This window comes from Cimex lectularius, unplaced genomic scaffold, assembly GCF_000648675.2.
Source record: "Cimex lectularius strain Harlan isolate CLEC.00 unplaced genomic scaffold, Clec_2.1 scaffold10, whole genome shotgun sequence".
NCBI classification, from domain to species: Eukaryota; Metazoa; Arthropoda; class Insecta; order Hemiptera; family Cimicidae; genus Cimex; species Cimex lectularius.
In genome coordinates this window covers 2941346-2957552 of record NW_019392665.1, presented here as the reverse complement: position 1 = coordinate 2957552, position 16207 = coordinate 2941346, and the positions used below count along the sequence as shown (strand labels likewise).

Sequence of the window (16207 nt, the reverse complement as noted above, 5' to 3'; positions counted from 1 at the left end):
GATTAACGGTCACTAATCTCTACACATTCTTATTAAAGAAGTCTTTTCAGAGGATCTTCGGAAGAGGTCAAAACAGAAAAAACTTCCTTACGTTTTTCGCCGAGCTTTCGACAGTTTTATACTGTCATCTTCAGGGCCTGTTTTATTATCATATAAACAAACAATTAAAACATGAAAAAACAATAATTACAACAATAATTGGATATCTTACTTTAAAACCTTAATAGGAAATTAAACAACATGGTGTTTTGGGCACAGAAGTACATTATGTTTTTTCCGGCTCAGCATCTAAACATTGATTTAAATGGAATACATTAACAATTAAAAATTATAGCTAAAATTACAGTAAAAATAAAATTAAAAAACGTGGTCGAGAAAGGTTCCTCATATAAGTCTAAAAAACCAATAAAATCCACCTTTTTTAGTTTTTCAGGTACAAGTGATCACAGTACGTTTCCCAAATATATATATACATACAATTCTTATTAAAATTCTCTCTTGATCATCTCACTCTCCTACAGGGGGAGTCCTTCAAGGTAGTATCCTTTGCCAGCTATTGTTTTCTATGTATACTGATCTACTCGTAGTAGCCTTTAGTTTCCATAGCAAGTTCAGGTGCCTGACTCCATTGAAATCCAGTTCAATATCGATAGTGTCTTCATGCAGCATTCTTTCTTGTCATGAGAGAATGTGATGATATCCCCAACGAGACGGCACTGTTGAGCTGTCAAATGGTGACGTCTAAAATCCAAATTAATGGTAGGGGATTATATTAGAGAATTAGAAGATGGGGAGTATTAAAGAAATTATTAGAGCACACAAAAAATTTTGTTTGAATTCCAGCTGACTGCTAGACGAGACATTTATCGGTATCTGTGATAAGTGAGATAAATATTTAGAAACTGTAAAACTATCTTGGTAATTTTTAAACATGGGATAGCGCAGTTACCAAAAACGCTGCTAAATTGAAATAGGCAGACGAGATGGCAGGAGAGGGGTGATTTGTTATTCGAAGCATTCTCCTGATGACCTCGGTTTTTGCGGCTTGGACATCGAATATCTCGAAAACCGTTCCTGGCCGGAATTGACGCAATTCCTCGCTTAACCTGACCAACAGATAACCCCGTATTAACAATAAAGTTCGCCTGGGGTTTTCGTATTGTGGTCAGATGCCGGCAGATAGCCGTCCTCCGTTGACGATCCAATATCCTGACCGTACAGTTCTCCGCCCACGACGGGTCGCTGACCATCTCATCGACGCTTATTGGATCTCCTCCGGCCGATATTGCTTTATTGTCGACGGCTCTCCTCGATAACAATTCCGACGGTGCAACGAATCCGCTTTCATATCGGCTCACTTCGGCCCAATTACGCATCAGACTTCCGTTATTCAACACACAAAACAATCACAAGATCTCGGCGTAATTTTAAAATTTTTCGTTCAACTGACTAATCACACGCATAAATCAGAAATATAAGAAATCCCCCTTTCCCTCCTTTTTTCTGCGGAGTAATTAGCAATTTAATCTGAAATTTTCAAAAAAATTCATTCAACAGAGCCTGTAGAGACAACCATCCATCATAAAATATACTGACTTATCAGAATCATAAATATAAAAATTAGGTTACAATTAATAAGTAATTCCTGACACACAATACACTAAATGTACTTTGTAATACTTTTTTTTTGTTTAAATTGTTCATTAATGAAAATCCCAGAGATATGACAAAAGTCGTAATTTTTTTCGATTATTAAAGTTTTTAAGTTAAAAAGTCGTTTTTAGTTTTTAAGTTTCGAGTTTTTAAGTCTTTAAGTTATTAAAGATTTTAAAGTTATAAAACAAATTATATTCTCTTTTTTTTGTAACTAGGCCTATTTTTGGTTAATTCAAATAATTTAATTTTGAGTATGAGCCTCTGACCTAATCTGAAACATTCCCAAGATGTCAACTTGGTCAAACTCCATAGTGCAAAGGGATCTATCCTTTCTTTATTGTGTTATTGTCTTTCCACATTCTAGTGACATGGCCAGACCACTTCCTCAACATGTCAGCAGTTTCCGTTTTATTCTTCTGAGGTATGATTTTTTTTTTTTTTTTTTTGACACCAGTTGATACGAATCATCCGTTGGAAAAGTCTTTTATTCTCTTTCTCTAAACAAATATCGATATTTTACATTCTTTCTCTTTCACTCTCTTTCTCTCTTTCACTCACTCGCTCAATCATTCTCGCACCCTCTCTTTCTCTTTCTGTCTCCTCTCACTATATCTCATCATTTCTTATCAACCTGGATTATTCACACAGTAAATTCTCTGTACCTATCTCTCTCTTTCTCTCTCTCTCTCTCTCTCTCTCTCTCTCTCTCTCTCTCTCTCTCTCTCTCAGTCACTCATTCACTCTTTCTCTCTCACCAGGACAGCTAATTTGGAGTGATAAAACATAACGATCTTATATCATCTCTTTTTTCACTCGCTCTTTCTCTCTCTCTCTCTCTCTCTCTCCCTCCTTCTTTTTTCTTTCTCACTCTTGCTTTGTCGCTCTTTGCTTTCTTTCATTTTTTCTTAGTTTCTAGTTCCAACCAGGAGAGCTGATATTGCGTGGTGAAGCATAACATTCTCATATCATATCCTCTGTCTCTCTCTGTCTCTCTCTCTCTCACACACACACACACACACACACACACACACACACACACACACACACACACACACGCTTTTTTAATAACTATTCGAAATCTCTGTACAGGAAGTTACAATGTCACTTTAAGATTATCCATGTTCGAGCGGCGTACGCGATATAAACTTTCTTGTTGTTTGTTGAGCGATATCAGCCTGGATGTTCGGGGCTTGATCAAAGCTATCGAAATTGCCTAACTTTCATATCGGGCGGAACCATTTTGTATTTGCTTTTAATTGATACACCATATCCTCGTCGAGAAGGGGGGGGGTTATTAGTGCGATTTTCATGCCAAGGGCGTGAACACAACCTCCCCGGGAAAGCCATTTAGTAAATTTAATCCGCCAGTTGATTAAAAGCTACATTTTTCCAACGAAAAAAAAGGGGATTTTATCCGGGGTGTAATGTTTGTAAACATTGGAGAGTTATCATCGCCCGACTTTTTGTAGTTTATTGAAGGAAAACACGGCGCTTTGCGATACAGTTCTGCAACGCAGGCGTTTTGCCGGACAGTGTCGCAGAGCGCCGCGCATTTGAGCTATGATTTTTCAATCTATTGGCATTTTAGCCCGATAAATAATGTATAAGATACACACAATGAATAAATAGATTGTAAGGGTCTTTTTCGTACCAGAACCGATTATCACCGTGCTGTTGTTCGAGCGTCATGTCAGCCAAATATTATCCTTCCTCCGACAAACAAATCATGAGGCACGGGGTATTTCGGTGATTGATGACGGACAAACAGGCCTGACAAAGTAAAAACGGCCGGGAATAGACGGACTCGTGTGATGAATGATGGACACAACAGGAAAGGAAGATTCATTCAGTGGGACACATCCGCCAAAAAATTGTTCGCTGTAAAACTGTTGACAAGAATTTTCGTTTCGGTGGAACATTAGATTATTCTAACCACGGTCCACAACGAAAGTATGTTAAACAAAACAGAAAAAAACAAGCGAGAGAATAGTAATAAATAGTTATTTTTCCTTGTTTTAGCATTCATGCAGTTTAACTTATTACGTATCTTGTTTTTATTGGTTTTGCAAAATTTTATTTAAACTAAAAGTAGAACTACGATGTTTATTGGGATTCGGGTTGTTGACTTCAAACATACAATGTTTTTATATCATAGCCAAGCTTTCGACAAGTTTTATTGCTTTCTTCAGGGGATCTACAGAGACATAGGGATATAATCATTTAAATAGTTATAAATTACTGTAAATTACAATAATTGTACTTACAGATACAAAGTCATAACTTAAACGCATTACACATTTCACGATATGTATGTATACAAACGATATACATATATAATAAATAAATAAATAAAAACCTCTTCTTAATAGCCTCTTACATATATATGCATTTTTTTTAAACAGTAACAATTACATAACAATTAGTACTCTTTAGGTACATAAATATCACAGGCGTTTGACTAGAAAATTGTGTTTATCACGTTATCAGGTGGGAGGTTCCCACACTAACACCTACTGATAACAATCATTTTCCACAATTTTTAAAACAAGACGTTAATTTCTAGTACATTGGTAATTCTATGTTATCACAGCCTGTTATAATAAATAAATGAATAAATAAATATTGTTACGATCTTTGGGGAGAGACCTTGTCTTTTTCTAGAATCCCACTGTATATCACACTCAAATTATTCAAATCTGTTTTTAAATTACATACCATACATTCATCCTGATGAATAAATATCATTTCTCTCGAAAGTCTACGACCTGTATTTTGTTCTGAAGCCACAATTTTGACTCCATCGAAGTCAAAATTATGTTTCGTAGCATGTGTATGTTTGGATAGTGCTGTTCCCGGCCTTTCTTCATCACTGCATTCATACTTATGTTGCCGCACACGTTCCGATAAATATTGTTTCGTTTGGCCGTAATACAGTGGGACATTGTGCACATTTGATGCGATACACTACATTAGATTTTTGTAATAGAGGTTCTTTACTTTTAAGTTTTGTGTAAAAATTCTTACCCACTTTATTATTAAATTTGTAAACAATTTTTACATTATCTATTTTTTCTTTCAACAGTTTTTTTTAACTTACTTGATATTCCAGCTACATATGTAACTGGTTGATAAAGTTTTTGCTCGACAGGTATATTCTCATTCCTTGTTGCTTATGTCCTGTTTTCCATTAATCGATTTATTAATGGTCTTGGGTAACCATTATCTACTAACATAAAGCGCACTTTTTTCCTGTTCTCACTGTGGAACCGATCATCGCTCAATTTCAGAGGTTAACGTTTTCAATGAGGTTAAAAATATGTTAACTTTCATTTGGAAAGAATGGATGGATGAGAAATTTAGCATCCTGTCCGAGCTAGTTGGTTTCAAATACTAGTTAGTTATTATTTTACCATTATCTCTAATGAAAACTAAGTCAAGAAAAGGAAGTTTCTCATCTACCTCAGTTTCTTGTGTAAATTGTAGTGACGGATGGAAAGAATTGAACGCCTTCAAAATGCTTGAACTCACTCCTTTTTATAATCAGGAACAAATCATCAACATATTTCTTAAGAAATTTGATGTGAAATCCAAAATTAAGTCCAATCCAATCCAGTAGCTCATTCATTACAAGGTCCGCAAGCACCGGTAAAGTGTAAAAAGTAGAACTGATTTAAGTGGGAAAAAAATTTTTTGCCAGACTTTTGAGCATGACTTATTTACTTTCCTTGTTTTAACTTCTTTACTGCACTTTTATAGCCAGTAGGGCGATTTATCATCTTCCTTTCAAGGCATAGCAATCGTGAAAGTTGTATGCTTTTGATCGATGGACGATTTCCGGGGAGCAGTCGCAATATCTATAAAAGCCAGTCTTAAAACCGGTCATAAACTGAACCAAATCATCCTCCGTTAAAACGGTCCAAAAACATGTTTACTCTTGTTTAAATTGCGAGAGAGAAAAAAATTAAAATTTGTTTTTGGAACTCAATCACTCAGAGGTCAAGTGAAAACACCTAAAACACCTTTATTGGAAGAATAAGCTGAAGGAAACGTATGTTATGAAGAAAGAAAAAGAAGAAAAAATGAAAAAATAGAGAAAGAATTGAAATTAACAAGAGGGGAACCTGTTGAAGAATGTCAGAGAAAAGGCTAAGATATTTTAAATTACATCCAAAGACAAAAAAAAACTCTTGTATTTATTTTATTTTTTATTTTTTATTTGCAATAGTAACTTGGTATAAAGATAATCAAGTTGACTTAAAACGTAAACACAACTTTAATAAATTGCTATTTACCTGTATAGAGTGTAACTAATTCTTTCTTTTAATCTTTAGGTTAAAAATAAAGAAAATCAGTTGAATTTCATTCTTTCCAGAGCCAACTTGTCGCATGAGTTAATTGTTTTTATTAAATTGTTTTTGCATCCATTATATTTACTGTCTCATTGAACGAATTGCTTCTTGCAATTAATTAATCTTTTAATGTAAGGGTTTGGTTAAAACGAAAAAGTTAGTGTCACGAGCGGGATTCGAACCCACGACCTTCGGCTCAATACGCCGCTCCTTTAAACAGCGAACCCACGACACTTCAGTTCGAAACCCGCTCGTGACGCTAACTTTTTCATTTCAACCAAAACCTAACATAGAAAGATTAATTAATTATTAACTTTGATGAAGCAACAAATTTGAGTGAAGAGTTAATTATTAATTTTTTTCTTAAAAGCACGAGGTGTGTCTCTACCATTCACGATTTAAGGTTTAGGGTTTAGGGTCACCGGTAATCTTATTCACTCCCTTTCTTTTTACCCTTTCTAGTCTGTATATTATTTGTAACTACATTTTGAACGAAGGAACTTTTTTTACGACGGTTCGCAACAGGAGAGGTCATATAAGCCGTCAGGGTGTTTTTGAAAAATGGCCCATTTGGAAGTATGTCGGGTTGGAATGTAGGGCCGCTGGATTCGAACACGGGACCTTTACTTTACAGTGATGAGCGCCGTGTCCAATGCCCAAACCGTTGCGATCATCTACGAAGAACCTTTTGTTTTGTTAAAATTCGATTTAAAACCAGGAGAAAAAGCCGGGTGATAAATTTGGTAAACCCCTTTTTTGAAGACAACCCGATAAAAAATGAGTCACACCAGAGCCCGCCGTGTTGACTTTACGACTCTAAACCAAATTTACACAATACTATTAAAAAATATTTACCAGAGGTCAGTGTAACTCCTAAGTATTATTCTGCCAGTACTTCTGCTTCCTTTCGATTCAATTTCCATTTTTCATATTTTGAATGTGTAGAGATTAGTGACCGTTAATCGATATCTGAATAACTATCGATTAACGGTCACTAATCTCTACACATTTCTACCCGAGAAGAACGAAGAATATGGGATTCAATGGACAAATTTCAACTACATTTGGACACACAGCTAAAAGTATTCTGAAGGACATCGCCAACAATGAGAAGAAACTCGCATCGGCCATCAATCAGAAAACATTTTTTCTGAAATTTCCTACTCACATCAAGAACAATTTCAACTTCACAAATTCCACACTAACACAGCCAAACACTAGAATTGACGGCATACATAAAACCACAATAAATTTCAAACGAAACATTTTAAACATAGAAATCACCACGAGCATCAAAAACATCAAGTCATTAACACAAAAATTACACCGATTAAAACTCAGTGCCGCCAACATAATACCTACAGACATTTTAAAAGAATTTTACACACATCAAAAAGATGCATACAACGTCCACTTTGACCAAATTAAAAATAAACACATCAAAAAATTAAAAAACTTAATCAACAAACAAACACCTTCTAACACAAACAAATGGTTCCTAAACCTAACCAAAACTAACATTCCTCCAGAAATCCAGAACTTCCTGTCACTTGGTCCCAAACATTCCATTCCTTACAACAAAACAGATTTTCCAACAGCAAAATTAATTACGGATGTAGTCTATGCAATTCAAAAATCCACAAAAAAAGAGGAAGAAAAAGACATAACACGCTCAAAATGCATTAACATAATAACAAATCACTTACAACACCTCACTACAAATCAACACAACCTATCCCAACAAACATATACCAAAATCACACCCGACCGCATCTCACGATATCTGAATAACCATATTTTGAATATTTACCTCCTTTCAAGGTATTGAAGAAAATTAGTGTATTATTGGACCTTCTTCCTACCATTTTAAACAAGATAAAATTTCTATTTATCTATCGAAGAACTATCTATAATATTTATGAAAGGTATTGGTTAAGATAAAAAAGTCAGTGTCACGAGCGGGATTCGAACCCACGACCTTCGGCTAAATACGCCGCTGCTCTACCACTTGAGCTATCGTGATTTCGATCCACTCGAACACTAACTTCCCTTCTCAACCCTAGCTTTTGAATTTTTCCTCAATGGTAGAGTAGCGGCGTATCTAGCCGAAGGTCGTGGGTTCGAATCCCGCTCGTGACACTGACTTTTTTATCTCAACCAAAACCTTATTAAATATTAATTAATTGAAAAATGTTAATTGGTCAATCGGACCACGAGCTGTACTGGATTATCTACAATTTAACAAAACCTAGATTGCTAAGCTATCGATAAATAATTTTCCACAGATGAAGCAAAACTTCCGTGTCCGATTCAAATTAAATTTTTCGAAAGGAAAGATATTTTCTGATGCTAATGGAATGGAATAAAGAGAATCCTTTTGTTTAATAGATAAGTCGATTTTACTTCATTGCCCTTTATCCCTGGAGGTTTACAAGCTCGAGCTACCGATTTTGAATAAGTTAAAAGTCTAGAGCGGGTAACAATTTTTAAGCCTCATCCGGTCTTTGTCTGTAGGAGGGAGGTGCTTAAAGCTCCATCGATCTCCTAAGCTGTGTCATGCCTAGACGCCATTTTTTTTTTTTTTTAATAATGACGGAGCTCTAATTTTAAACTTTGATGATAATACAAAAAAAACTTTCGCTAATTTTCCTTTAATAAGCTGAGCTTTGAGTAATTTAAAACGGGCTGTGTTGTTTTCAATCGGGTCCTGGGACAATAAAACTGGTTTGGGCATTAGCCGGCATTTCATCCGTTCATGGCCCATTCCCAGCCCCCTTCAGAAAAACGAGTGCCAAATATCCCCGGGACCGTTTTAACCCAACTCCGGATGACAATATTTATGACACGCGATACATGTAAATCCAAATCGGATAATCATTTCAAATTGTTTCCCTTTAGACCGGCCTTGAAACTTTACAATCGAGCTTCCATTATATACACATTTGCCTCAACTCGTGGACTTGGTCCGTTTCAAACCCCGATATTAAACAAACAAAAAATATTCAGCCTAATTTAATTTTCAATGTTTACAACAATAGAGGGAAAGATAGCAAATTGGCCTTTCTGGTTGGTTTCCCCTCCCAGGGGTCATTGTTTGAAAGCTGTCTAACCAACGGGCAGAAGATAAGATACACTTTGTCCTCACTTCAACCGAACTTCCTAGCTTTACAACTTGGCGATTTCTACGGCCAAACTCCGGTAGCCACTCCAGAAAATTATTATTAAAACGTCCAGAATAAGCTAAATCATCAATTTTGCAATATGGGATGCAAAATTGTACTATTTCAACACCACCTATTTAAAAATGGACATAATCGATTAAATTATTGTGTAAAATATAAAATTCAGTAGCCCAAACAGACCGGAAGTAACTAAAACAGCAACAATTAACTGCATCTGCAAATCAAAATACCAAGAGTACACCCTTGTACATGAATGATTAAATACTCATTACTCTCCGACTAATAGCAGGATATTAGCATCACTAAAATGTCAGATAAAAATAAGCCTAACCACTTACACCCCCAAAGTGAGGTACTATCGCCAAGTGAGTGGTTTCTAATAGTATAAGATCTATTACCAGAGCTTTAACTAATAGGTGGCTCAGATGACCTGGTAAGAATCATAATTGGAAAATCTGATGAAATTCTTTCAAATTACATTCAATACTCCTTAAACATTGTAGAAAGATGTTGTGAGAAACTGGGTTTAAATCCTAAGATATATCTTTCATACTCTTTGCAAGAAGAAAGAAACTAAACTTATAAGCACCTATTGTAAAAGATTAATGCTGTTTTCCCTCTCGGGTCGCAATGTCATTTAACATTGAGGTCCTTTAGCGCGCGCACCTGGCACATAGGCCTTATCACACGTTTAGGTTCTCAAGTTAGGAGCGACTCACCTCCGCGCTCGGAAAATCTGCTTAAACCGTGAGGTTCGGTGTAGAAGCCCACATCATCCCGTCCGTCGACTTCTATTGCTTGCCCCTTCCGAGGGGGTGGGTTAACCAAGTCTCTCGCGCACTCCCTAGATAGAGGCGACAACTCTCTTTCTGGGTGTTGGGTCTCCGCTAGCGTCGAAACCTTCGGATGCGCTCCGGCCGCGGTTTCGATTTTAATTGAATCTCTAACCACCAGGAGACCAAGCCTTCGGTAAAGGTAAACGACCACCACAGAAAATCAACAGTCCCCGTCCACCATCTCTCTCGCATTCGAGGGACCACGTCAGTGTAGTCATAGCTCACGAAGGCAGTCCGATCCTTCCGATTCCCGCGAGGTCGGGAGGTAATTCGGAGGCCATGCGCAAGTACTACGGTCCACGGCCAAACGTGAAACACAACCTTTTCTTTAGGTACCCGCTAGGGGTCTCACCACTCAGCCATTGCGAGTCCTTACCCATGCAGCTGGGCCTAAACTTAAACGAAAATATGCTGCCCCGCAGTTCAGATGGTTATGCACCCTCCCCCGTGCATAACCATCTGAAATGAAAAAGGTTATACAGCATAAACTGAGGAAACCCTAGGATGACGTATTGGGCATACCCGTGAACACTTATAGAGTTCGGTGGCCAAAAACACTAAGATGATCAGAAAATCTACAATAGTGGCATGCCTTTGGTGGAGAAAACACAGGCAACGTTCGGCATAATGCCAAAGCTCTACTGTGCATTGGGCAGTATTAAGCAGAAAAAAATGAGGTAATAAACCCCAGGATGTCGTATTGGTTTACACCACAATGGTCAGACTCCTTGGTCAAATATGGAACTCTTACTATGATGGGCAAAAAAACCGAACATGTTCTTCACTACTCACTCTCACCTTCCACCCTAATGAACTTTTGTATAAACACCCAACAGACTCCCGAGGTATAACCAAATAAAGCCATATCAAAGGGTTTAGTAGAGTATTAAAATAAACGAGCTATGTTTCATAACAAAATGAGAGGAAAATTCAACTTTGACCCTTCAAAGTAGTCATAATTAATTAAGAACTTTGGAAGAAAGGTAGCACCAACTGGCCCTACAAAATAGTACACAGATGAAACAAAACTGGAACGGTGTGCAAGGGAAGGGGTAAAAGAAAAGATCTACACCCAGGCCACAGCTCCTTGCACTAACCCCAACAATTTTCCAAACTGAAGTCCATGCAAAAGAACTCCGTACACAGAAATTAATGAAGAAAAATATAAAAAGTAAATAAAGGACAGAAAGAAAGCTATAAAGGCACTAAAGACGTATGTTTCAGCATGAAACATGTCTGGGAGGGTGTAAATTGCCTAATGGCACTAGGAAAACACAAAAAAATTAGTTTGAAGTGTCTTCTGGGACATGAAGGTTCAGACGGAAATAAGCAAGCTGACCAACTAACTAGCCAATAAAGAACCACAGCTGGTGCACACCAAAGTGTGCTGCACCAAAAACACCAGGTATGAGGCAAGCTAAGAGATTTATAAACCGAAAGTGTTCCTCTCACTCAGCAGGAAAGATTTTAGAAAAATACACCTCAAAATCGGTTACTACCCTCTTAACAACAACTGAGAGGACTAAGATAGGAGAAACCAAAGACATTGATGCATCCTTCCTGAATGTGAAGCAGAAAAACTAAATCCATAATAAAAGGTTAATCCTTAATTTAGTCTTAGTTCAAACAGATGTGAGTTGATTTAGGTAAATAGGCAGCGCTCAGGAGTACCTGAGCATACCAGAAGATCCATTCGGTCAGCTATGATTGTGTTTATATTAATTTTCGTTGTTCATTCACTTATTTGATTGTATTAAATGTCTGTGTAGGATTTTTTACCTGGTAGTCCATGTAATTTCCGTAGCCCATGTGGTTGCAAGTGCAAGCGCAGTGTTGTATGTGATGCCGGAGGTCCATGTCCAACCGCCATTGAGGCGGTGGGGGCGGCAGAGGTGGCACCTCTTCCCGCCACTCATGTGTCATCACTCAGGGCCGCTCCATCTGAAAAAAAAAAGACGGGCAAGATATTAAATGTAATCAACTGGAAACGCGGCATTCCCGGACGGGTCGGGCTGACGCGGAGGCCGGTCGGGATCGTTACCCCCACGGGACTCCGATCATCCGGTAAATAAGTTTTTGAGTGAATCCAATTTCAATCAACGGCCGGATGAGAAATTTCGAGATTGCATTCCACCCGGGGAAAAGCTGCGGTGTCGAAAACTGTAGTTAAACCCACTATTAGACTCATAAAGTATTATATCCTACGTGTCTTTGATCTCGTTAAATCCTGATATGTTTTTTACAGTGCATACTTCGACGCAACAAGTAAAACAAATACTAATTACATATAAACAATATTAATACTAGCGTGAAAGTTTGAACATCAACCATCCAGTGAAACATCAATACAAAAAAATGATGAGAGAGATGTTCTCAATCTTAATAGACGGATGCCAAGTGTGGTTGTCGCGGGGCCACCGACCTTTCAGTCTTCTGTTATGATTATTAGGTAATATAGTGGACGACAGGTTTTTGACGAAAGGGTTCGGATGTTGGGTTAGTTTGGAATGGAAAGTTTTGTATCTGAATTGGGCTAGTTCAGTGATAAGAGGAACATTTAGGTCTGTATGGATGGTATGATTGGAAACATAGAAAAGGGCATTGACTATTGTTCTGAGAATTTTAGATTGAAGGGGTTGGATTAGATTGAAATTGAAACGTTTTGAAGACTTGTAAGTTCAATTCCGTATGTTCAAATGTGGGCCAAGAGTTCAAGATAAAGTTTTCTTTTGTTTGTCAGTGAGAGTTTAGATCGTCAGTCCAGTAGTCGGTTTAGCAAAATCGTATTTTACAGTCTGTGCGCTTCAGTCGTTTCCATGTTAGTCGTTTGTCCATTTATTATTATTCTTTTTTTTACAACTGCATTCATTCCATGCAACAAGTAAACAAATATATGTACATATTAACAGTAACCGTGAACAGCAACCATTCAGTGATGGAAGCCGTTATAACATCAAGATGAGTGGGATGTGCTCCATCCTAGGAGACCGATGCCAAGTAGTGAGGTTTTTGCGGAACCACCGACGTTTCAGTCTCCTGTGAAAATTGTTAGGTAAAATGTTGGAAAATAGGTTTTTGACGAAAGGGTTCGGATGGTGGGATAGTTTGGAATGGAACCTTTTGTAGCTGGATTGGGCAAGATAAGTAACAAGAGTAAGTGTATGGATAATGTGATTGGCAACATAGAAAATTGACTAAGCATTGACTATTGTTCTGAAGATTTTAAATTGGAGGGATTGGATTGGTTAAGGTCGGAACGCTTGGCAGTCCCGTAGAGTTCATGTCTGAATGTCCAAATGGGGTCAGGATGGCAATGTAAAATTTTCTTTTGTTTGTCAATGAGAGTTTTACATGGCCTGTCGAATCGATTTCGCATGATAAATCGTATGTTATAGTCTGTCCCCTTGTGGGGAGGGTCCATGTCAGTCGTTTGTCCAGGTATCGTACATGGTTTGCAACAGGGATGAGAACGTTGTTGAGGTATACTTTGTGAGGTCATCTTGTTTTGGGTGAATGTTTGTTGATTTGGTTTCGTTGATCTTGATTCTCCACGTCAGAGACAGCATTCTAGGATAGGTAAGTGATTTTGGAAATAGCGGGAAACTGTGGCAGGATCTTTATCAAGAGATTACGGTATAATCGGCAAAGGTGAGGGTGATAGTGTTAGATTTAGTAGGTAGGTCGGAGTTATAAATTCGGCAAAAGAAAGAAGCAAACACGCTGCCCTGGGATAATATAAGTTTTTTGTGGGAATCTACGGTTACCACCGTACCCGTTAGGTGTCACTACCAGCTCTGGGATGGTCTCGTCCTCCACTCTGCAGCGAATCAGAGCAGAACCAGTGCGTATATAAGCACGGGCACTGTCCCACTGGCTTCAGACTCGTCAACCCGACGAGTTCTCACTCATAACCACAGGCCACAACTCGCTATCTCAACATAGCCGACGTGGCAACAGGCAAACCGCTGCACTTTGCCAACTGCTGCACCAGAGTCCCTTCAAACGATGTACAGTCAGCCAACTCACGAACCCGGACCTCAGCCAACTTATCCCTCTACCAACAGGCACACCACTCGGTTCCGACCTCCATGCATCGTCTCAACGCTACGACTCCAGACAACACCGGCCCTTGTCAGGGCCATCAAAAACTCCCGGTCACTGAAGTTTAAAAAACACTAAATCCTCATTCTATTAATCCAACAGTTTTCCTGTGAACCTCACACCTTGTTTGAAGAACTTATGGCAGAGAGATTACATCAGAGATGGAACGAGTGTGGTCTTATCAGTGTCAACGAGTGTGTAACACCCAATATCAAGTCAGATACCATTTATGTCAGTTAAGTAGTTGCCTTCTATAGTTATAAAATGGAAAAATATTCGACTAAAGGAGAATATCTCTGCAATAAAGCATGATCATACAAATCATACTGTTAGTAAAATTTTGAAAACTTAAATTTTCCTTGATGTTGGATTAAAGGAAAGTTGGCCTTGTTTATCAGAAATAGTTTAAAAAATTTGATGGTCATTCTTTTCTGGCATGTAATCAATATAACATTTTTATGCTTCATAGCTTAATAAACTGAGATTTACTGCCCCTTTTGTTTGAAGACGGAAGTCAGGATGTACCGTCCTGTTTCTAGGATGTTTACGCATTATGTCAAGGTCGGCGGGGGGAGGTGGCTATGTTAGGGCAGCAGGAACAATGGGATAATTACGAGGTAGGGTTGGATAGTAAATCTCGAGTATGAAAGGAGGGATTAAATCTAGATCGGGGGTAGGGGTTGGGACATCCCCTCCTAAGTATTATATATAACCGCTCTTCGCATTCGGGGGTGGCTTGGCGGTGCTTTGTCTAAACCGTCGGATCTTATTTATTTTAATTTATGCATTAACGAGACATTTCTTTTCTTGCATTGCTCACCGGTATTCAAATAAATGTTAAATGTTGTAAAATAAAAAAATTGGTTCGTCTGGGGGAATTTCGGGGGGGGTGAGGATTAAATAATCCTATGCAGGGGGCATTTGTTGTTTGTGTTTGAGAACTGTATTATTTCATTTCCTTTCACTTGTTTTATTGGTTTTTCTTATCTTTTGTTTTATATATTTTTAAAAGCATTTCCAGTTTTAGGAGCTGGAAAACGTTGGAAAAGTTTATGAAATTTTTATAATGCATGAACCCCAAAACCGAACTGACTGTAAACTTAGGCAAGTATGCTACAGTTTTCCAGTCTGAAATCATAGCGATTAAACAATGTGCCAGAGAAATAAAAAGGCTGGAAATACATTCCCGGAAGATAGCCTATTTCTCTGACAGCAAGGCAGCTCGCAGGGCCTTAGCCTCATGCGAGGCGAAAGCAAAGAGTGTTTGGAACTGCATGAAGGTCCTGACGGAAGTCAGTGGCATCAACGGCCTGACCCTGGCATGGGTCCCTGGACATTCGGGGCATAAAGGCAACGAAAAGGTTGACATGTTGGCAAAAAAGGTAGCCACATGGACTCTATGAGCCTAGCAGCCTGCCACAAAAGAGGATACATCTTAAAATGGATCCTTAATGAGTCCAAAACCTGGTGGAAGAATACCACAGGTATGAGGCACGCGAAGATATTCACAATCGCAAAACTTACAAAAGAATTACAGGAAGGCAACCGCAACATAACCAGGTATTCTGGTTCGCTCTTGACAGGGCATTGCCACTTAAGAAAGCACATGCACCGGTTAGGAGTACAGACAGAAGAAGCACTATTCAGATACTACCAGGAAGAGGAGGAGACAGCAGAACACATTTTATGTTTCTGTAAAGGTCTATGTAAGTTGGACCCGTGACAGGGCACTGCCACTTAAGAAGTCACATGCACCGGATAGGAGTACAGACAGAAGAAACATTGTGCAGATACTGCCGGGAAGAAGAGGAGTCCGCAGAACACATTTTATGTTTCTGTGAAGGTCTATGTAAGTTGGACTCTTGACAGGGCACTGCCACTTAAGAAAGCACATGCACCGCTTAGGAGTATAGACAGAAGAAGCACTATTCAGATACTACCAGGAAGAGGAGGTGACAGCAGAACACATTTTATGTTTCTGTGATGGTCTATGTAAGTTGGACTCGTGACAGGCCACTGCCACTTAAGAAGTCACATGCACTGGATACGAGTACAGACAGAAGAAACATTATGCAGATACTGC

General features: G+C 38.4%; 1 protein-coding gene across 3 annotated transcripts in view; it reads right to left on the bottom strand.

Annotated features, from left to right (window-relative positions):
• The window catches only part of LOC106667419 (dipeptidase 1-like), a 357350-nt gene that overhangs the window by 267014 nt on the left and 74129 nt on the right, over positions 1-16207 (bottom strand). For all 3 annotated transcript variants that reach the window (XM_024225054.1, XM_014395364.2, XM_024225055.1), the window contains exon 2: positions 11803-11964. In XM_024225054.1, the coding sequence (XP_024080822.1) occupies positions 11803-11946 (144 nt within the window). In that variant the 5' untranslated portion in view covers positions 11947-11964. The remainder of the gene's footprint in view (positions 1-11802; positions 11965-16207) is intronic.